The sequence below is a fragment of the Uranotaenia lowii genome, chromosome 2 (assembly GCF_029784155.1).
Source record: "Uranotaenia lowii strain MFRU-FL chromosome 2, ASM2978415v1, whole genome shotgun sequence".
In the NCBI taxonomy this organism is placed as follows: Eukaryota; Metazoa; Arthropoda; class Insecta; order Diptera; family Culicidae; genus Uranotaenia; species Uranotaenia lowii.
Window position 1 is genome coordinate 392224709 of NC_073692.1, and position 24531 is coordinate 392249239.

Genomic DNA, 24531 nt, shown 5'->3' on the forward strand with positions numbered 1-24531 from the left:
CATTTTTTGGCTTTAAATCATTTAGCATTACTAAACTCATTGAAAATTTCGCTTTTCAAAATACACTTTTTTATATCCTTATAGATAAAACGCCTTCAAGTAGGCAACGAAATTCAATATTTTTGACTGATATAGTGATATCGCGGCAAACATGGCGGCCGATAATTTTTTCGAGTCGAATATCGGTGCACCGTTTTTACTCGAACAAGGACAAAATATGTTATAACTATGCATTGTTATCGTAATTTGGCAGTCAGCAAATGAAAAGAATGGCATTTTGTTTTGATATTCGGGTTTTCTCAAAAGCTAACAGCATTCAAAATTTGAGCGTAAAACACGTGGTCTTGTGGGCATTCTGCCCCAATTTTCATATGATTGAATTTTGATAAAAATTTGTAGGAAGTTAATAAAATACAACAAAATATTTATAGTCTTCCGAAAGTGCACATGAGTGGTAAAACGATAAGCTGTAGTTTGATCAGATTGCGCAGGCTGTTTTACCATAAAACCTTATATGTTACTTATGAAAAATTACAAGTTTCACGCTGGTTCCATTAATTCCTCTGTTTTTAAGAACTAAAGTAGATTTTGTGAACTTTTCATCTATTGAATGTATGTATGTATGTATGTATGTATGTATGTATGTATGAATCCACCTTGGGTTTACGGCAGCGCCGCGGTTGTGGCAAAAAAAATAACCCACGAGTCTATCTTGGTTACCACGCAAGACGATCATAGCTACTCAATGAGACTTTCAAGGGAGCGGAATCATAAGCAGAGGCACTTACGGTATCCAAGGTTATAAGGGGTACAAGTCTCGAATAGCTATAGCCATCTTGTTGTCTAGCCAGGATAGCATGCAAGCTATAATCCCGCCGCCAAGGCTTCCGAAAAAAGAGTGCGTCCTTATTTTACAAAAAGTAATCAAATACTTTATTTTCTTCAACCACGTCAAATTCCCTTGACATGAAATGAGGAATTTCCAATATTTGAAACGGTACTAGCATACACGGTAACCCGCTCTTTTTGCAAAACGAGGATACCCAGATGCCCCTGCCCAAACATTTATTTGTTTAATAATGAAATTATATGATATATGAAATATATGAATTTATATGAAGTATAATAATAATAATAATAATAATATTAATAATAATAATAATATTAATAATAATAATAATAATAATAATAATAATAATATAGGGTAATATATATTTCATTAAGATTGATTGTGACCTTTTGTTGTTTTTATGTAAAGGCTATAAGTTGGCCAACCTGCAACAAAATTTTTTTTTAGTGTAATGTAACATAGAAATAGAAATGATAAAAAAATTGTAAAATAATAAAAATGTTCAAAAATGGTTAAAAGTGATAATATTCATTTTTTTAATTTTAAACAAATATATAATGTAACCATGTAGATAACAAGTAGATAGTCTGAAAATAATCCAAGTGATTATTTAGAAATGTTCAAATTGTTGAATCCATTTGAAATGCTGGGTGATGCAGCCGCTGCAAGGGTAAAATTGTTAATTGTTCATATCAATGGAACATAAATTCATTTTTATCGTAATAATATTTACAATAAGTGCGGCTATAACTTATGAGAGTTTATTTCCTGTTGGAGCCCTTTCAATTATTGTAATAATGGTTATTTGCAATGAGATGTATTGTGTGATTCTCTGTACTCAACAACCTCTAGAGAGCAATCATCATTTTTTGAAACTCTTCAGAACTACCTCTTCTTCAAATGCTTTAAAGAACTAACTGTTCCAATCAATCGCTCAAAACACAAATATCATCGACATTCCTCTAAAATTTATTGAATCCATCGAATCACATCATGATTATTTGAATGAAATTGAAGAAACAGTTCATGGAGTTATAGGATACGACTAGAAACAAAACAATCCTTGGGCTTCCTAGAAAAAATTATTGGAATTTTCTGAAACTCAAACGATGATTAGTATACAATTTAAAAATTAAAACAATGTGAATAATATTTTAGAAGGGTTTGTGTCGACTTGCTCTTGTACTATTTGTTTGTAATTATAAGTTTCGAGCTCTGGGAGCCGTTTGAAGACGCGTCCTGTTTAATTCATTTGTCGGGGTAATCTCAAAGCTGCTGAAAATTCACTTGTACTGTTGGCTTTACGCATACATTTCATCTTTCGCTGCAACTTAATAAACGCTAAATTACTACATATGTTATCGGTATAAGGGAAAAATTTGAAGATAGTATGAAATCAGAATAATTAAAATAATAATAAAAAAAGAAAAATTGAGAGAAAAACAGTGCTATGGGATAACCTGCTCGTTGCGTGCAACCCTTATTTCTCCCTTTAGAGAAGCTGGAAAATAATCATAATTTTTACCGAATATTGGACATTCCAATGTTATGAAATTGGCACTTCTGTTTCACTTTCCCCATCAGATATTTCACTATCGGTTTTGTTATATAGAGTTTCCGCTTTTGCTTTGAGTTTCTCTCTATCCTTAACCAATTCTTCCCACTCTTCCAGTTCAACATTTCTGTACTTTCCAAAATCCTGCTCGAGTGCTTTCCTCCACGTAAAACTGGGTCGTCCACTTTTTTTAAAAGGCATTTTGTATTTAAGTGCTATCTTGAGTGGATGCATGCTGTCTCTCCTTTTAATGTGTCCATAATACTTGATTCTTCCTACCGTGGCTTTTCTGTTTATAGTTTTTCCTTTCAATTCTTTTTTTATATTTAACTTTTTACCTTTTGTATCTCTGCATGTGTCCCAAATTTGTTTCATTATCATTTTCTCATACTTTGAAATCTGTGCTCTGCTTCTTTTAGTCAATGTTGCTACTTTTATTCCATATAACATTGAGCTAGCTAGAACTGTAACATATATTAATTTTCCAATTTCCCATGACGGTTGAAATTTCTTGCAAAATTCCACCACATTTTTTGCTGCTCTTAGAGTATTAACACATCTATTTTTTGTTGTGGCCGGTCTATCTAAGGTACTAGTTAATGAAACTCCCAAGTATTTTATTGTATTTGATGTACTGTATAGTTTTCCATTCAATTCTATTTTATCTGGTGTGAGTCCATAGTTATTAGGGATTCTACTAAGTATTTGGCTTTTTTGATTGTTTATTTGCAGTCCAATTTCCCCCAGTAACTCTTCTAAAATTCTCATAATTTTACCAAGATCTCTTTCGTTTTCAACAATAACAAGTAAGTCATCTGCGTAGGCTAGTATTACGGGTATTCCTATTTTCCCTATATCCAATAATCTGATTCTGGGCATTTTAAGCTGGATTTTATGCAACACATTTTGCATTATTAGATTGAACAAGTATGGAGACAATGGACACCCTTGTTTTATTCCTTTATTCCTAAGTTTCTCTGACGTCAGCTGTCCTTGCCATTTAATTCTTGTTTTGTCTACTCTGATACACTGTAAGACTCTGTCTATGAGCAGCGATGGTACTTCTAGATCTGACAAAATATCCTTTAACTTACTAAGTTTAACATTGTCAAAAGCTTTCTGGATATCAAGGCTTGCCGCATACATTTTTATCCCAGCGTTCCAATGTTCCTCGAGGATTCTTCTTGCCATAAAAATGTGGTCATCTGTAGACCTTCCCTTTGTGAACCCGGCTTGATGCAACCCAGCTTCACCAGCAAAGGTTGCTAGTCTGTCTCTCATCCATTTGGCGTATGGCTTATATGCAATGTTGCAGAGACTGATTCTTCGGAAGTCATTAACAACCTTTGGATTCTTTATTTTTGGTAACGGAACTTGAATTGACTTGTGCAATTCATCGGGGAATTGATTATCAATCCACATTTTTTGCCACATTCCTACTATTTCTTCCCATGTATCATCGTCAGCATACTTTAAGTATTCCATTCGTATGCCGTCTGGTCCTGGTGATTTCCCATTGCACGACTTTTGTACAATTGAATACATTTCTTCCTCCCTGGGTGGTTCTAGTAATGGGCAAGTATCGTGATTTCCTGTGAGCTGTACCTCATCTGTTAGTTCTTCTTGAGCCACATCTTCCCACTTCGATTTCGGTATATAGGTATTTTTGTTGTTATTTTTCTTCAAGTAATTATTAAGATATGTGTAAGACTGTTGTATCCGAACTCCCACGCCAAAATCATTAAGACTATTGTAGAAAGTTTTAATAGCGTTCTCTTCATGTTCCTTATTTGCTAATTCCAGTTCTTGTTTTCTGTTTTTCTCTATAATCTTGTACTGGAAACATCTGGCCTGTTTTTTAATAGTTCTAGAGATTTCTTCCAACGTGAAAGAGCTTTCTTCCTTTTGGGCGATAGAGGGGGTTTTTGTGACCTAAGTGCCTTTTCTGCCGCCTTTTTTATCCTATTAGCAATTAATTCGTATCTTTCATTTATGTCCTTTCCGCTAGTTGGCTCACCCTCAAGCTTCCTTATCCTTATCATTTCAGCTTTGTATTTTTTATTAACCACCTCGTATTTCAAAGCTTTGGCGTCTAGACTTCTATAATTACCCTCCTTTCCTCTTATTTCTTTAGTTTTGTCCATTGAAATCCCTGTTACCATTAGTCGGTGATCCGTATTTATATCAGTCCATATTCCTTTTATGTATCTACAGACTACTGCTTCTCCCTTTTGTTTAATTACGTGGTCTATTTGACTTTTCCTATCCCCACATTTCCATGTTACTTTAACATTTTGTCCTATCATTGACGAGATAAGTTGTAGATTGTTCAAATGCAAAAATGTTTTCAAATCTTGCCCGTTTTCATTGCTTTCATCGAACCCTAGTTGGGGTCCAATCACTCCTGCGTCCTCTGTTTCTACCTCCTTTATCCCAATCTGTGCATTGAAGTCGCCTAGAATGACTACCTTATTTTCCCAATTTCGATTCGATATTTGTGCTCCAAGCTTAGCAAAAAACATGCGAGACTTTTTATTAGGTGCATGCACATTTACCAGCACCAGCTTGAATTTGTCTTCCATGAATACTTTTGTCATTGTTGCGTTTTTGCTCACTTCTATAATATCTTTTATTTGGATATTAGCATTTCTGTTTACGAGAAATGCTAAGCCTCTCATCTTGTTCTGAGTACTCTTGCTTATCCACCAATCATAGTGAGCTGTTTGTATTTCACCCAATGTGTTCACTTCTTGTAATAAGGCTATATCTATCTTGTGATGATGCAAAGTTTCATCTATTTGCTTCCTTTTCTCTTCATTCGTACACCCTCTTACATTAGTTGATCCTACCTTCAATATTTCTCTTCCTCCCTTAGTCTCTTTTTTGTGACCATCTTTGCTCTGATCCTCTGTTCCTTCCTTTTCCATTATGCTATTTAGATGGTATTCCATTATATTATCCAAACTTACTTCTTTTCTAAGGTTTTTAATACATTTACAATTGTCTGTGCTGCCTTTTGCTGTGTTTTCCTCTTTATTCTTTACCTCATCTGTCTGTGATCGTTCACTGTTGGATATTTGTTCTATTTTAATAACACTGTCGTAATGGTTGCCATTAACATAAAGAACATTATAATCTGATATTCCACTCCTTTCTTCCCCAATAACTATTTTTGGATTGTTTGCACTATGAACTATTATTCTAATCCCCATCATATCTGAGTATGCAACAAGTGATTCAAAACCCAACCATGTTCCCGGCTTCCTAACATCTTGAATAAATTTTTTGAAGCCGTTATTTTCTAGACTTTCTTCTAAAAATGGTTCGAACTTGTCCCTATTATTATCCATGTAATCCGCCACCGAATTTCGCCATAGCTGTATTTTCTCCCTTGTGCAAATAAAATCAGGAAAATCTTTGTTCTTTTGGTCTAATACTGCTTCTACCAAGCAATCCCCTTCTGCTCTCATTCGTTTTATGATCATTCGATTATTTGTTCCGTATTCTGTCATTATTTCATGTTTCTTATACCTTTTTGCCTCGCTTGTTTTCTCATTGCATCTATTTCGTTCGGCTTGTTTTCTTCTTTTCAATTTATCTGAGTTTTCGGAATTTTCAATTTCAACCATTATCTGCCCTCTTCTATCACCCTTGTCTTCTCCTTCTGTTAGCATACTTTCTCCAGTTTCTCTGAAAGTATACATGTTCTGGATTTCCTGCAGCTCTACCAGCATATCAGCCTCCGTTCGTCTAATTCTTTTTTCCTTCATTTCAATTTTATACTCATTCTGACCCATTCCCTTTCCCATGCCATTTTCACTAACATCTTTCTTACAAACACTTCCAAAAACTAGTATTTCGTCGTTTTCTTCTGCAAAGATAACGATTTCTTTTGCTTCTGCTTCGTTTTTCATTAATAGCGGCGAAATTATATGCATCTCGTCGTTTCCGAAAGCCACAGTTACTTTACATTCAAAAATCTCTGCTGCTGTTTTAATTGTTTCCATTTCCAACCCACCTACACCTCTTTTTAGCCCTTCTACAATATCTTCATATCTTTCCCCCCACCAGTCTTGGAATTGTGCTTTACAATTTAAGATAAATGTAACAAACAACGTTCTGAAATATGCTTCGTCGTATTGTAAGGAATCGGCATATTCCATCCTAATCATTCTAACTTGGTGAATTAATGAATATATGAGCGTATGCTCATTGAATTGTTGGATTGAAAGATCAAATTGTTGAAATTTCTGCAATTTATTGTAGTAGCTCATTTTGTCCTGTATTAAAACACTTCTGATTGTTTCGAAGACTTGCCGTAGTTTGCCGTTCCACAGCTGCTGAAATATGTTTTGCCTACTTACCCGATACTATTGACCTTCACTCACACTCTCTCCAAGTAACGGTATATTGGAAAAAAGCTACCTTGTCCTCTACACACATCTATTCACACCTGAAGCGTTTGCAAATAGTTTCTCTCTTCCAGAGGTTCAATCGACTTCGTCACTCGTTTTCACACTATACACTCTTTCACACATATCATCACGACCCTTTAAAAAAGCTTACTTGCTTACACTCTCACTTTCTCTCTTCCGATCATACCAATATCCAACCGTTCTGATTTCAACACTTTATTTCCCGCCAGTTGACTGGCGTTGGTTTTTTTTCCCCACCTCCCACTTCCCACTTATTCTCAATATGCCCCGTTTCTTTTACGCACTATGCAACCAGCATTCTTTTATTCTCATATAACCTCACAGCTCTCTTGTTAAATTCACTTATTCACCCTCTCTCTTTCACTCTCCTTTAGATCATCTCAGCTACCACTTGCTTATTTCGCACTTTCTTTCCCGCCGGCTGGCTAGCGTTGGTTTTTTTATTTCTCACTTCCCTCTATTTCTCAATATCTCCCACTTGGTATTGGAACCGATAATTTCGCTTAGCCCTCTAGCACCGTGAAACTTTTATTTGGTCACTTGGATAGGACCATTCACTTTCACCTTAACCCCAATTCCCACAATATTCTTTTTTCTTGCGTCTACACTTGCTTTCTTCCTTACTCCTTAGCGTTTTTATATCGCTTCAACTCACTATCCCATCAATCTCACTTTTTTCCCCCACCGAGTAGCGATGGAAAAACAAACGCTTTGAAAAAAGATGGCTTCTTCCAAATTTGCCAAATTCCTTTGAATAAAAATCGCTTTTCCTGTAAATTCCGACCATTTGACACTTTTCTTCCATGACACCCCAAATCACTTCCACTTTATCACTCCGCGTACCGGATTAAGCTAACTTTTTCGAATTCCGAACAGGTAAAAATGACTTTTTTTTTTATCCGCACCGAAAATCACCACCGCTATAAATACACGCTCAACTTGAACTGATCTTGTGAACTTTTCATCTATTGAATGATGAAAACGCTTGTTTGCTACAATAAAAATGAAGAAAAAAATCATTCGAAGCCGTAGGTTATTGTATATTTGAGAAATAATAGCATGGGCCATCTCACCCCGCTGGTGCGTCTTGTACAGTTTTCCCCTACTTTCCCGGTTAAGGCCCATTTACAATTCACGTGAAAATGAACGTGAAAAAATCTTATTTTATCAATAACTCAAAATGTAACACAACTAGCATGTATAACCTGATGGAATCGATGGAAAATGGTTGAAAGATGAAATTCCAGCCGGACTTGCTACTTATAACCTTCTAAACTGTTTTTATTTCGATTCCCCCGGTTTTCATCGCGGAAATTTCATCAAGGAGTGGGAGTCGAAAAAAAAATCTGTCTGGTTTTGGGGAACTAGTTCTATTGGAATTTAATCTTTCAACTATTCCTCATCGATTGGACTATGTCAGAAACCTCATTTCTTCGCGTTGTTGAGTTGTTGACGAAACAAGATTTTTTACGTTCATTTTCACGTGAAGTGTAAATGGGCCTTAAGGGAATAAGAGAAGTAAAAAGTGACAAAAAGCTATCGCTAGTGTAACATATGATATAATTACAACTTGAAGAAGAAAGGAAATAAGTAATAACCTGTTTCCACAACTCAAATCTCCGTTTTAAACAGAAATTAATCATTTCAAACGGCAATGCGTTCACAATAATCATGATGGTCGGAATTAGGATTGTTCGATCTTCGGGAAAAGATCGATCTCCAAGATCGATTCAGATGAACGGTTCTGGGATCGATCCATCTAAAAAATCGAAGCTTGAAGATCGATCTCCGATTAATCGATCTTTTCCATTTGTAACAAGAGGGAACTGTTTTTTTTAAACATGCAAAAATGGCGCAAAATTCGTATAATCTATCTACATATGGACAGGAAAAAATTTCAAGCGCTTTTATGTAAGGCGAACCGGAGTTAATGTTTTAAAACAACACTAGTAAAAATCCGAATATCTCGGAAACGCTTTGATATTTCTAAGTAATGTAATGGCAATAAATATTTTAGAGTTTAATAGAAATTATTTCAAGGAATTTTTATTGAGATTTTTTAAATGTTAATGTGAGGTATCGAACAAAATATGCGGAAAAAAAACAAGAATCACATTTATTCATATTTTTGAAAAAAGAAATTTTTGGATAATCGCTTTTATTTCTTAAGATTAGCAAAATCTAGCAAATTTTTAATTCTAATCAATCACAAACACCATGCTGCACCTAATTCACTAGATTTTGAAATAAGGTTCAAAATTGTAATGAAATAAATAAAAAATTTCTGTTTTATTTTAAACTGATCATGAATACTCAATGAAAAAAAATTCGGCTCGACCAGGAATCGAACTCGAGTTTTCTGATTATCTCCGACACCTTATCAATAGGTAAACCCTCAGATGTAAACTTGTCAAACTGCAGCTCTATAATTCAGTTGACTTCATCATATTAAATTCGCTGCTAGATTCTACGGCAGAAAACGCACATCGTGCCCCGATTGATGGTGCTTATACTGTCCCTACAGAGACTGATTTTCAGATTTCGGCACAAAAAATTAAAATGCAATTTTAAACGTTTATACCTACTATTTCCAAGTTTCATGCAGTTAGGAAATTGACTTTTTTAGTGTTTGAACAAAAAAGATGTAACTCACATGTTATAGCTATTTTCTATGGGTATATTAGCGTCCTCCTTAAGGTGGCCATTATGCTCTTATTTTCCCTAAATAAGAACAAAAAGATCGAATCGGAAATAAACCGATCTAATCGATTTTTTTCTGGCCGAAGAATCGATCCAAAAAATCGAAAATCGGAGTTGAAAAGATCGATCTACCGAGGATCGATCCAGACGACCAATCCTAGTCGGAATGCTTTTTCGAAATAAAGGTTTTCTTATTTACAAATAATCGGACTTTTTTTTACAAAAGTTGAAAGTTGAGATTTCTGACATACACAGTTTTCAGTTATGATTAATAGTTTATTTAAAAACATCATGAAAAAAGCAAGTTTGAGAAAAAACTCAATCGGCAACTATTTTTTATTTTTTGTGACTATTTATGAAACTCAAAGAAGCTTTTCTTGAGAAATCGAAATGGAAAGCAAATGTCCATCCGTTCCGCAGATAACGACCAAACGATGGCGTCGTCGCCGTCGCACGTTTCTTAAGTGCTGGAAAATTTATTTATAATGTGTATAAATTTGACGGTGACAGCAGACGGAATCGATGTGTATACATCCAATTTCCGCCGTCATTACATTGAAATATGAGATAGAGAAAGCTGGCAGGGCCGAGGAGGACCATTGGAATCGTTCCCTGGTTTGGCTCGTCCGTCTTAGAAAGGGTTCGCACGGTGGAAATGATTTCGTTTTCCATCTTTTACCGGGATTTTCCCTGCACAGTGTTGTTCACTTCTACTGAAATATTGAATTTAAAAGTAAAATTGTCAATTTTTTGGTTGAAGAAATTCTTGTTTATTTTTTAAGTGACTTATTAAAGATTTTGTTCTAAGCTTTAAAAAAAAAATTAACTTATCAAAAACTTCTTACTTTAAAATAGCAAAACTTGAAAAAAAAACTGCTAAGAACGGTGTCGAAGATAAAAATGGCACTCGAGACGAGTTTTTCTGCCAATGTGTGTGTGCACACGTGTGTCTGCATGAATGTGTAATGTGTTTGTGGCTGCTTCTGTGGTTTTCATCCCTTTTTACCACCCTTTATTTGAAATGGGGATGGATGAGGAAAGCTCTCGAAGACTGGAAATTTTTCTTACTCTCCTAGAACCGGAAATATCTTCGAGGGTGAAAAGAAATATGACCATAGATTGGCGAGGGCTGACTTGGCGAATCGATCTTCACCAAGACGGGTGGAAAAAAAAATTCCCGTCTCAGGTTAAAAATCAGTGTGTGGGAGTGTGGAAAATGGTTTTAAAGTTTCTTGGAAAGAGAAGTGAAAAATTTAGCAGGAAAGATAAGAAAGTTGTAAAAATTTCATTTCCTCGTTAGACTGTTGGCTGATACTTCAGCAGAGAAAAGTGATGAAGGAAATATTTAAGAGTGTTCTGGTGAAAGAAACGTTTCTTGAATTGAATCGAAAGTATCGGAAATTAAGGATTGTTATGGACTGAAAGTATCCACACTGTTATCTTGAAATGAATTTAATTGGAGCTAGAACAACAATCCTTAGAAGGGTCTAGGATTTTTTTTTGTCAAATTTGAACATTTTTGTAGTAAAACGAGTCTTGAGGCTTCTGTTTTTAGTACTCACCCTCACGAGATGATGCTTCCGGTGGAAATCGTCCAGCTTGAAGATCTTGCACCAGTACAGGCTCTCGTCACTTTCCGGCAGCTCGACGTCTTCATTGCGAAGCTCCAGAATGTTGACCTCGGCCGAGATGGGCAACGGCTGTTGGCTTGTCCTCTGAGTCAGGAACAACGATCTAGATCCCTTGAAAGCTTCCAGAGGGCCAGGAAGCGTTCCCGGCAGCGTTGCGCCCTTGCTGGGCTTTTCCTTCGAGTACATGAATATCACTCGCATGGTGTCATTCTACAAAATGGAACAGAAAAAAAAAGAAAGACGAAAAAAATATTATAAACGGGCAGTGAGCAGATGACCGTACAAATCATTTAAGAAGATTAAACTCAACCGACTGCAAACGAATTATGTGCGCTTTTCTCTCGATTCACTCAATAATTTACGCTGATGATTGAAATTCGGGAAGCTTTCGACACGGAAATCGCATCCTGTACGCCACACTTGCGTTCGTTTTGTGTTCGGGAGGAAGGTCGCATAGACACGTAGGCCACGTGAAAATGTGCGCACATTTTGGTGACCCTCTTTACCTTGTAATGAAAGTAGAAGAAGGTTTTACAAATTACAAGTTCCGATAAAATTGTGATTGAGTTACTATAAATTAAAATAAAATTATAGATAAAACCTAGCTAATAAAGATCAGCAAGTAATGTGAAATGAGCATATTGAGCCTTGAAAAAAATATTTTTATAAGAGAAAAATTTTGTTTACCTGCTGTTACCTCAAAAAACTTATCATACACCTCAGATTAATTTCTACTCTTGTAAACTCGATTGAATTTTAAAGTTTTAGTAAGAAACATTGTTTTTGAATAACTATGCAGTTTTAACAATGCATTCAGTATATAAAGGCTTAATCGGCTGAGACGATATTTTTCTATAATTTGCAATTTGTAAACCAATAATTTATATTTACTTACAGTTTAATTTTCACTTGAAGATTAAGTACAAGCTCTTTGAGCAATAAATATGCATAAATTATTTATTTCATAATGAGAATCAGGTGCATACTTTTTGAATTTAAAACTATATTTGTAAAATTGTGAAACCTTCACAATGAAACCAAATGTTATTTTGAATTTGTGGTCTTGCTGGTTTGTGTTTCCAAAATGACTCTAATTAAATATAAAATTTAATTTTTGAATCTAGCATTAAAACTAGGAAACTGCGATATCGTGCAATTTGAATCCTTGATGAAATTCTTACATAGATATTCTTATCTTGATTATAAAACTTAAATTTGAGCTGAACCTAAAAAGTAATTTTTTTTTATTTCCGGATTTGAATCCTGCTTTGAGCCTGAGTTCAAAATCTGAATTCCGAATCTGACTATGAGTTTTTAATCGAAATTCCAGATAATCATTTTGTTTAGGTATGAACCAACAATCAACATTTTTATCAAAACACTCAATCAGAAATATCCTATTTTTATTCTGTATTTTCGCCTTTTAGTATGAATTCTTTCTTTAGTTATTAATTTGAAATTCAATATGTAAATCTTAATAAAAATTGCAAATGATGAAACTATTTTGGATGTTTCATTTCTGGATCACTGTTATGAAAAAACTGTTTTAAGTTCCAATTTTAAAAGTGAATTAAAAGATCAAATGTTGTAATGGTTGCAACTTTAATTTTTTGTTTCACAATCCGAAATCATGAGTTTCGAATATGTAAAGTACACCTAGTTGAGGTTCCAAATGAAAAACCAAGATTCGCTTTCCCCCAATGATGATACAAACTGAATTTCAATAACAAAAAACCGAATAAAGAACCCGGAATCTGATCACAGACATCAAATTTTATTTATTATAAGCAAATTTGGATCCAAAAAATCCAGAGTTATACTAACCTAAGCTTATCAGATATCTTTTCGCTTTCGGGATATTTTTCCCAAATTCAACCAATATTTATCAAAATTATTTCATAGAAATTATAAAGAAAAATTCTGAAATCCTGTTTTTTATATCAAAGTACATCAGTCAATTTTTAATCTTTTTTATGTTTATAAAAAATCGATTATTTTGATAAAATTTGCTCAAAAATTTGAACTTAAAATACTGAATTGTAATTTTATGAATCATTTCCAATTTATGAATGATCAAGCAAATTAAATGAACAAAGTTGTCCAACAACTGGCTTGGCAATATGGCAAGCTAAGTTTAGTGAGAAATTTTTCTGAAAAACTTTAGTAGAGTAGGCCTGGAATAAGATTTCGAGGTATTGGCTTTAGCTCTGAGTCGAGATTTTTTTCTCTTGAATTATTTTAGTCGTTAATCAAATTTGAAAAAAATTTGGAATTTGGAATTTAGAGATCAAAATTTCGCTTGGTTTTTTGGGTCCTCATGGGGTGGGGGAGAGGTGTTTAATGCCCAAAATCCGCCCCCCGTTCCGATTTTTTTGTTTAATACACCGACTAAAAACTTAATTTTCTTAGCTGCTACAAACAAAATATTAAAAATGACAAAACTTAACTAAAACTGTTAAAGAGTGACAAAAATCGCAAATTCGACAAAACAAATAAAAAATTTTTAGCAAACAGATAAAATGTCAAATGCGTCAAAAACATATAATTAAAATAAATACAAAATAACTTTAAACTATGTTCATGATAAAAGTAATGATTTTAATTGGTAGTAATCAGTGAAAAACCAGTCGGCAAAAAAACATTCTATTTTGGCAACACTAAAAGTTTGGACGTGTTGCCAAAATGAAACGGAGTCTGTATTTCCAAATGTTTATTTATTTTAAAAACGTCTGAATATTAAGTTTAACAAATTGCTTAAGAAATTCTTTGATGTTTACTATTTCAGCCCTTTGGCTCTGAACGCCTCACATGGCATCGTTGAGCTTGAGCTTGCTCAACTACGGTCCACCTGCGGCCCCTCCTGGCCAATGGCATAATGGTTGCACTCCGTGATTGGTTCGGGATAATCAATGTTGTACAATGAACCAAATGAAAGGTGCTGGGAACAAGCATCACAATCTCACTGTACACTTTTGAGAATCTCCTACTTTAAAATCAACCAATAACGACGCCGGCCAATTCCATGTAGTCGATAGGAGGAAAGGAAGTGCAGTACATGTGGAGATATGTTTAATGGAGACCGGCTGTACGCCGTCCCTCCACAAATCTGCACGCTGAATATTTTGGGAAAAGGTAGTGCGGCATGGAAAATAATCTTGGTAGACGAATAAACCACTTGAGAGCTAAGCTACTTATATCCTAAAACACCTACGTTTCCTGTTGAAACTCCCGATTGAACCTAGAGGCCTTAAACAGGTATAAGTTTACAAATTGGGAACTTTACTAAGGCTGTACTAATGTGTCCCTAGCTGAACTGGGCCTTATTTAATTCAGTGTTCAGATTTGGCGTTGTTACCAAATCTATCTCTATGAAATTCATTCAAAATGGTTGTGTGATAACACCGTAGCACATTTTTACAAAATATCTACAAAAATCGTCTGGCTGTACTAAGTATTTACATTTAAAAACAAGAAAATAAGTGTTACGCTAGATAGGAGTGATTAAGATGAAATTTTATAAGTTTTTAGCTACAAATTCACAAGGAGCTTAGATGGTCGGAGTTTGATTAACCTAATTAACGGAAATAAAATAGATTTAAAGTAAAATGACTGTACAGTGTACAGCGTACCATGTTTACGGATTTCCTGTAACCTTGATATCAAACCTGAAAACTAAACTCCCAAAAATATAAAAAAAAAACTCTTATCATTAACTGTACTTGTACAATTCCAAATGCTTCTGAATGCTTGAAATATATTGAATACTTTGTGAAAAAAAATAAAAAAATGTTGCCTTGTTTACATATTACTAAACAAAATACATGCATTTATGTAAGTATTTGTCGAATATTAATAATGCATATTTATAAAATTTTAGCTTCCTGTTCTACTAGTGAACCTGCATATAAAAAAAGCGGTATCTGATCCCTCTCAAAATAAAATATCTGGTCACATCTATCTCAGCACTGTTTTGTGACCCAATATTCAGGCTATAAAGTAAACGCTCAGTAAATCCAACAAAACAACAATGAATTTGATGCCCGAAGGATCGGAATAAACGATATGAATGACCTCAATTTTTTTAACAAACACATAGTTTTCTAACGACGAACACGAACCACCATAGCAGTGAACAAAATTGCTCCTTATCAAAAATTCATATGAGTTTTAAAATTATTTTCTTGCAGTACAACAGCAATCACAATATTCTCCTTAGTTGAGTTTTCTATTAGAAAGATAAAAGCTTAACGACAAGAGCTCGGATCGATTGGAATAGATTTTGACAGTTCTTTTGTATCGATTGGAATTTTGTTTTTCAGACGTCGCTTCTCTTACATAGGTTCACTATGTTTTACTATAACGCATGGAATTATCTACGATCACAGCAGTCCATAAAATGACTACATTCATGCGCACGCAGCCGCACCAAGGAAATTTTTTTAAACGGCTTTTAAACTGTTGATGAACAAAAAAACCTCGGCTGATGGAACAAGCATGAAAAAAAATACTTCCGGAATCTTAGGGTTTCTGAAGATATCTGATAAAATCACTGCATTTAGTATATATTAGGGAGAATGAGAAAGAGTCACGATATCGACCATTGCATTGGCAATGTTGTTACACAGAAAATGGATCTAATCTACATAAGCGCAAAACTTGTAAGAAAAGCATAGCATCAAAAGCCGTTTGCTAAAAGTCAAAGGGTCCATCTAACTATTCCTGCCACAAATCACTCGAATACATTCTAATTTCATTCCGCACATTAGTTCTTATGACAAGACGAAAGAAATTAGAGTTTTCTTGCAAATTTCACTACAATTTATTCCAAAAATCATTGAAAGTTGTACTGTTAAGGAGAAAAAAATAACCAGCTACCAACGCCTCACATGGCATCGTTGTTCTAGAAACTAATGATGAATTCAGTGATTTCATTATCTTCTTCTACTTCTTTCTGGTATCATGTCTTCTTCTGGTAACATGAAAATTTAAAGTGCCAGTATCTCAGATATGCCCTGGTCAGTGATTCCAAAGTGAATAATATCTTCAAACAATATGCTCAATATACAAAAGACAAGCAAATAATGCGAAAGTAATAATAGACCATACGAGAATGAAAACTGAGCTTAAGGAAATTCAACCTAAGATAATCTTTGATGACATGAAAACGCTAACTTAAGTTCAAATTTTATGCTTTTGGGAAATTTAAAATATTACACACAGAAGTTTTTAGAAGGGGTTCTTAATTCTGATAAGTAAAAAAAAATCTTATACAAAGATGACTCATTAAAAAAAAACTGGTATAAAATTGGTTTGGTGTTAAGAAATATAAGTTTTAAAATAAGACTATGAACCTCTCTAAAATTTCTTTTCTTAGCCAAATTTAGAATTTCATCTTTAAAAGATTAAATTTAAAATATTGTAAGAAAGCATAAAAAAAATAGTAAAAGCAAAAGTAAGAAGTTTATAATTGATGTTATTGGTAAGACTGCAAAACTATGAATCACTTAGAAGAATCAGTCTCATCTTCCGGTATGGCAAGTATAAGTAAGATTAGGCCAATTATACTACAGGGAAAGGTTGCAATGAGCCTTTAGTGTGAATAAAATTTTAAATCATTTTAGTCATAAATGAAAAAATGTACAGGTTTTTCAATAATGACTTTTTTAAAAGCTTTTTTTCCTCTATGCAAAATTTAACAAAAACTTTTAAACTGAGTTTTAGAATTTAACTTTTGGATTCTGCGGCAAAGGTAAAAATAGAGATATTGGTCAGTTAATAAACTTTACTATTTTTTTTTTTTGAAATTTGTAAACTAGTGCTTTTATTAGGTAAGTACTTAATCTAAAATCTCACGCGTTTTTGATAGTCTTATGATCAGAATTTCCTTATCTTTAATTTAAAAACAGTCACATTTTTAAATTTGTTATTGATATTTGAATAATTTCCAAATACCGGTATTATTGCTTTAACCGACGGAAATGGAATACCAAATACCAGTTTAGTGAAGCAGTTTGGCAGTTTACAATATTAATAAACGACATTAACAATATCAAAATATATTGAAACCTAAAACCTGAAGTCTTAGGAAAATTGCAATAAATTTTTTTAACCTATTTTGAAAAATGTTAAAAAAATTTTAACAGATGAATGAAGTTGTTAAAAGCTTATACGAGCTATACATAATTCATTCTTGAATTTACAATTACATATTGAATTTGACTAAAACTTCAAAAACTGTATAAAAAATATTTGAATGGTACCCAATAGCGGCGAAACGAATGTTTGGTTGAATACCTACTAATTTTTTCAAATGTTTGGGCAAGTGTTCAAATAACGCAAATCAGTCCAATTTTGTATTTATAAACGACTTTTAATTTATTCCGACGTTTGGAGGTTTATTGACATCATCATCAGAGATCACAGTAGACGTTTATAAAGTCTTTTTTTTTTGTGAAAACATTCCTTCCTTATTATTTTATGCAGAATCAATTTCAAATTTAAACTTTTTCTCTGAAAACTTTCTATGAGAATAACTGTGGTGTACTTTCAGGCGGTACTTTTGTTTTTTTTTCATCGAATCACATCAGCAGCGTTCATATCGTATCTAAGGATTAAACCAATTGATGATCATATTCAAATAAACTGATAAAAATCGGATTTGAACACAAAAACTAAAACTTTTCAAAGAGATGAGTTTTTCACTTAACTAAGCAAGTAATGTGAATAATGTGGATTGAGAGCCGTTATTGACTTATCTAAAATTATTCATTGAGTTTATAGGCAAGCCTGGATATACTCAAGAAATCTGGAATAAACGATAATTGAAAAATGATGTGATTCTTGTCTGCATTTTCTGGCACGATAAACAGCGGAAGACACGCGGATACAATAACTAATTTTACAATTGGCTTCTACATTATTTTAATAAAATATTAATAAAGCTTAAAAATACGTTTGCCAGTTACTTAGATCGAGTATGAAGCTTCGTGAAAAATTGATAATGTCCCAAAACCCTCTGTGTAACTGTAAACCCTCTGCTTTTTAAATAACAAATTCATTTGAAAAAATCTTTATTAACCTCAAAAGAAGAAATTTTTAGTATTAAGCTATCGACTGGTTGGGTAATGAATAAATTGATTTTCAGCAATTTCAGTCAAGAAAAATCTTCAAACAATTTTTATTTCTTCACCCAACGATTTGGCTGAGTTTAAAAACTTCGAATATTTTTTCTCTGCACCGCAGACGACTAAACTTACATTTCCCGATAAGACAGTTTAGCAGATTCAAAAAACTGTTTTGGACAATTAAAATGAGAAATTTCAGTAAGAACACCAAATATTGTTGCACCATTTTTAAACTCATTATTTTATTATGACACTAGCTGATCCCATACGAACTCCGTTTCGCTTTCAACTTGGAATATGTCATGAACAGTTTGTATGAAAGTCAATTGCCAAGCATTTTCCAGATTCATTGTTAAGTAATAATTGCAAAAATATTGGACGATCACTTCGTCTGTCGTCTGCTACTAAATATGAAATCAGGAATCAAAAACCACGTGTATAAATTTCGACTAAATCATTGCATAACAACGCAATTATTGCCAAAAAGCTGAACCTTTTTCGGGGGCTTTTATAAAAACTTTGATATCTGAAATGGATTGCCCTTCCCTCAAAACTCCCGTTTGTAAATTTTCAAAGCAATCCATTGTATAATAACGTCAACATTGCTAAAAATAGTGAAAAATTATTTTATATGGACGACCCCTTTTGTCGACCCCTGGCAAAATATTTGACATGTGAGATCGATTGTCCGTCCCTGGAAACTACCGTGTGGAAGTTTACATCCCAATCCGATGTAAAATAACGTCGATATTGCAAAAATATTGAAAGGTTTATATCGACGACCCCCTTTGTTGGCCCCTTAAACTGAATGGAATACCTGAAATCCATTGCTCATCTCTTAAAACCCTCGTGTACCAATTTTCGTCTGAATCCGATGTATAATAACGACAATATTGCATCAACAGTGAATAGTTAATATGGACGACCCCTTTGGCCGACCCCTGATTTTAGTTTGGATAAGTGAAATCAGTTGTTTGTCCCCAATAACTCCTATGTGCAAATTTTCATCCCAATCTGATGTATAAAAACGACAATATCACTAAGATACTGAAAATTTAATATGGACGACCCCTTTTGCCAGCCCCTTACACAAAATTGGATACCGCAAATCGATTGCATGTCACTCAAAACTATCGTGTACCAATTTTCATCTGAATACGATGTATAATAACGTCAATATCGCAAAAACAGCGAACAGTTAATATGGACGACCCCTTTGGCTGTCCCCTTACACAAAATTTGACACTTGAGATCAATTGCTCGTCTTTTAACACACTCATGTGCAAATTTTCAACACAATCCGACAAAAAATAACGTCAATATTGTGAAAACAATATTTGTCTTGTATGGACGACCCTCTTCAGAAGGGGTCATCCAAAAATCTGAAAACATTTTTCATCCTTCCTGGTTCTAATGAGTATCCATGCCAAATTTCAGCTCTCTAGCTCTTAAGACGGCTGAGCCTATAGAGGACAAACAAACAAACAAACAAACAAACAAACAAACATACAGAAATTGCTTTTTATATATATAGATATTCGTAGACTCCTTGAAAAAGGCATATGTATTAAATGCGAAACGTCGGATGAAAAAATAAAAATCATTTTAAGATTTTCCTTGAATGAAAATTTTTTTATGGTTTTAATAATTTGAAAAAGTAACAACTTTTTTAAAAAAAAAAATTTAGATTTAAAAGTTATTCAATTTTTAATGCTTTTAAAAAGTTTAAAATTTTCAAATGTACAATATTGAATTAGGCGTTAATATTTTGAAAAAAAAAACCTCTTTATGGCTTGTATGACTCTTGGATAATTTTGAGGTGAAGATATTTTAAGATTTAAAGGAGTCCTTCCTCAATTGTTATATTATGTACAGTACCGTTCATAATTGTATAGAAATTGGAGGCACGCGCCCTGTCACTTCGACTTTGAACTTCCATAACTTTTTACTCTGATGATATTTTTTGATCAAATTTTTTGCGTTAGATAGATCAACTATCACACTGTTATATCACAAAATTTGAGTTTTCTAAAGTTTGCATGGCCTGAGAAACAGTAATTCTACGAAAATCGGACTTTTTGGAATTTTTTCATTCAAACTGCAATATCTCTGAAACTACGCTACTTTTTTTTTGAAATTTTGCACAGTAATTGTTAAAATATGAAGCTAGCATGTCTGAAGTTTTCGAAAAGTTCTATCGATGAGATCAAAAGTTACGCGAGGTCCAATATTTCAGGCATTGTAGACGATTCATGAGAACAATATCGTTTCCTCCATCAATCAGACAAAAAATGTCTGGCACAAGCAATGAGGAAAAGAAAAAATGGAATAAATGATCAATTAGTGTTTTGAAATCAGAATCTCGCGATATTGTTTTGATTTTTTGGTTGAAATAGATTTACTGGTTGTTAAACAGAGAATATGATTCTTTCCTAAAAAATTGACCCTCGCGTAACTTTTGATCTCATCGATAGAACTTTTCAAAAACTTCAGACATGCTAGCTTTATATTTCAACAATCACTGTGCAAAATTGTAATAAAAAATGTAGCGTAGTTTCAGAGATATTGCAGTTTGAATGAAAAATGTCTAAAAAGTCCGATTTTCGTAGAATGACTGTTTCTCAGGCCACGCAAACTTCAGAAAGCTCAAATTTTGTGATATAACAGTGTCGAAGTGACAGTGTGCGTGCTTCCAATTTCTATATAATTATGAACGGTACTGTATGTATGTATGTTTGAGAACCCACCAGCGGCTGATAGGTCTTGTGACCCGAATCGGTACGGGAAGTCTCGATCACACGTTCAAATATTGTCCTTGCTTAACTTACCAACAATATTTGCAGTGCTACCAAGGGGTCCGTTACCACTGGTTTTAGATAGGTTTGACTCACCAAACTCTCTTCCACCTTTTTGAAAACAAATTTATTTTGAAAAAGAACCCTTGTATCCTTCTCCTGATTTCATATTTGCCAAGATTCTCTAGCTGGCTTGAACCCACAATCCATTGTATATCAGTCTTTCGTTCGTTTGATGACCTATCCAACCCCCCACGAATCCCCTTCAATAGAGTTAAGCTTTTTGAATTTCATAGCTAATAAAGCGTTCAGTATTTTCGAAGAAATATAATGATAGAGTCTTATCATTTCTGTTGCATTAGGTTTATACTCATCTGTAAGTTGTCATTTACCGAGATCTTTATCCGCCAGCAAACACTCCTTGGATATACCATGCCAATTCGGCCGAACTTTGCTACTTTGAAATCTTACCTCAAATTTCTTCACTTAATAAACACCGCATATCCACTGTACTTCCTTTGACTGGACAATAAAGGTAATTCCCTCTTCCACGTGAAAGAAAACTTACATTCTCCTGTTCATTCTAGATATAGAACACACATAGAAAACTTAGCAAGCCGCAAACTTAGCAAGCAACATGACGTGACCCGTACAGAGAACGAACAACCAACCAGGATCTAAGTTTTTCTCCTGACACCGACAAATTATCGGTAAATTTAAGATTTTCCCATTACATGAAATCTCGGAAGATTTTGCATTTCGTAGATCATAGATCCCTGAAGTTTCATAAGTTTAGCTGCCCCAACGAATAGAACGAATTATGAGTTTCTTCCTGACAACCTTTCACGCCATGCGACCAAGAAGGTAAAACTTCTAATTCAAAGACACCACTAGCACATTCACCATTTTCTTCCTCGATCCACGCAGATTCCATGCCGCACATCTGAAAAAATACAGATTTTTAAGCCATTCTTTACAGCGTTAAAAACCACTCGGTTCATCGAAACTATCATATTTTATTATCACTCAGCTTTCCCCGCACATCTTAATGTTAATTATTGAACATTAAATTTGCCCCTTTTGCAGAGATAGTTTGCATTTGTCTCTTGAAAATCTATCTTTATGCAACACTATTTCCGGTGGCTACTTCTGCCGGGCACATCCGGTCCCCGATTGATATCTCTTGTATCAGTTTTTCAAGACTCTGTTACATTAAAAAACTTAAATTGTCGAAATTTTGAGTTCGTGAAAAAACACGGTCCGCTTTCAATCGTTAATCGCCTACTCTTCCAAGTCCTTCCTAAATTGTTATATTGTACATTTAACAAATGAATTTTGATTTTTGTAGTTTGAATTATAGTTTTTCACCTCCAGCTATTAAAACATTGGGGGGGAGGGACTAAATTTAGGGACCTTGGACCATTGCCTCCATTGCCTGAAGAATTTTTCAAAATTATGGAATAATTCGAATCGAAAAAGGTCGTATCAATTGTTCGTCTCCCATTTCAACCGACACCCAATCAGCAAAATGAAAGCGGAATCCGGAGCGCAAATAATTACTGCTGAGCCACAGCCGTGAAATGAAAACGTATTAAAATCGCTTTAAAATCCTGGTCCCACAAATTTCCTTTCCACCTCGAGACCTTCCAGGCCTCCCAACATTTTCGGTATCGTTCGGTAGCACCTTTCGAGCCGGGTCGGGGTAATTTTCCCGCTTTTCCGGAAGCAAACCGAGAGAAACCGATCGGAAGTTCGATGCGGGAAAATGTTGGTCCTGCATGTGTTTGCTGGTGATCGGATGTGTAGGTCTCGGTGTTGTTTGGTCCGGAAAACCAACTCAACAAAAAACAACACATTCCTGATAAATAATTATCAGAAACGCAGGCAGGAGGACATTCGCATACGCACAAATACCTACATATTCCGGGAGACAAAGTTAAACACACAGTCGAACAGCCGTGTGGGGGTTGAGAATTGTTGGAAAAAAGAAGCACAGCAAAACCATTACGCATTATTCAAAATCGGCGGCGCTTCCCTTTAGTTATGGCTCAGCTTCGGGGCCTTCTCGTGAATGATGATGATGATGCTGGTGCGTATGATGGTATGTGTGATTCTGCTTTAAATGTATGTGTGCGTTTACCCATTGCGATACATCGTTCTGTTTCCGCGTCTATTTCCGTTTGCTCGGCTGAAAGTAATAATGGAATTATGAAGCATGAAATTTTATCTGTTTCGTTTCATGGTTTATCAATTATCGTGTTGTATGCGAAATTTAATATCGAATCAGAAATTAATACCGCTCCACGGCTTGTGACCGGATGATGGAAAGGTTTGCTTTGCGAAACCCGGATCCGGACCCAAATCGGAGGGGTGAGTCACACGTATTACGATGATGACGCTTGATAATGTGACTTTGGAAAATCAGATGCTTCTTGGTGGGTTCAGCTACCGGAACAAATTAAGGAGTAAAAACGTGATTACTGAGAAAACATTTCGGGAGCATTGAGAGAAAAGTTCTGTATCAAAATTTTCTGGCAAAATGAAACATGAGCTCAGCACCTTCGGAAATAGATAATTTCCTTTGCACCGCATTGGGATTTTGACTTTTAAACCCCTCAAATTTGGCTAAATCAGACGTACGTTTTTTGTTTTTAAAAACTTTTGTTATCAATATTAATTTCACGGATCGGTATCAAAAAGCTATTACTATGGCTTAAGTCTTCAACGAAGTTGTAGCTAGGGAGTTATCCAATGAGATCATGTTATTAACATACGGTATTGGAATAACGCTAAAAGTGAGGTACGTGTTTAATAGTGAATAGTATGATTTTTCCTTTGATTAAACCATTAAAAAATCTTTTAAAAATTTTGTTCCAGACTCTCCGATGGTCAAAATTAGGCTCAAATGAAAAGGGAAAGCCCTAGCTTTCGAATTGCGTAACAACTAGCGATGCTAATTTTCAATCAATAAAACTGTTCTACCAGAGACACCGTTACGGTGAGTAGAAAAAGTATATTTACTACCCATCTTTACTCGGCCGGGCCCACGGTGCAGTATTGGAGCGAAGACAACTGACAATCATAGGAAGGAAGAAACGTGGACAACGATACCAAACGTTCCCAGTTATATAAAATGTTCAAGCTGTTCTCGTTGATTGTGCTCCTTGATGATTTTGTTCTTCTATGGATGGAAATTACGTTTTTTTGAGTAGAAATTCAAAACTTAGCTAACTTAGTTCAACAGAATTGCATGTTTTGGATTTCAGAGCACCATCATCTTTGGTTTTTTGGCCGTTTTTGGAAAGAAATTTTGAAGAAACAGAGTGACAAAATTGGTTTTGCCGTAAAATCATTTGAAAATTCCTGCCTTCAAAAGATTTAGTGAAACCATATTGGAAGTTTTGAGTTTAAAGTTGCACGTTTCAGTAAATATTTTTATC

The 24531-nt window shown here is 34.4% G+C and overlaps 1 protein-coding gene across 1 annotated transcript in view; it reads right to left on the bottom strand.

The window, feature by feature from the left end:
• Positions 1-24531, bottom strand: part of LOC129744637 (MOXD1 homolog 2-like) — a 355619-nt gene that overhangs the window by 99716 nt on the left and 231372 nt on the right. The window contains exon 6 of the mRNA XM_055737259.1: positions 11104-11382. Coding sequence (XP_055593234.1) covers positions 11104-11382 — 279 coding nt within the window. The remainder of the gene's footprint in view (positions 1-11103; positions 11383-24531) is intronic.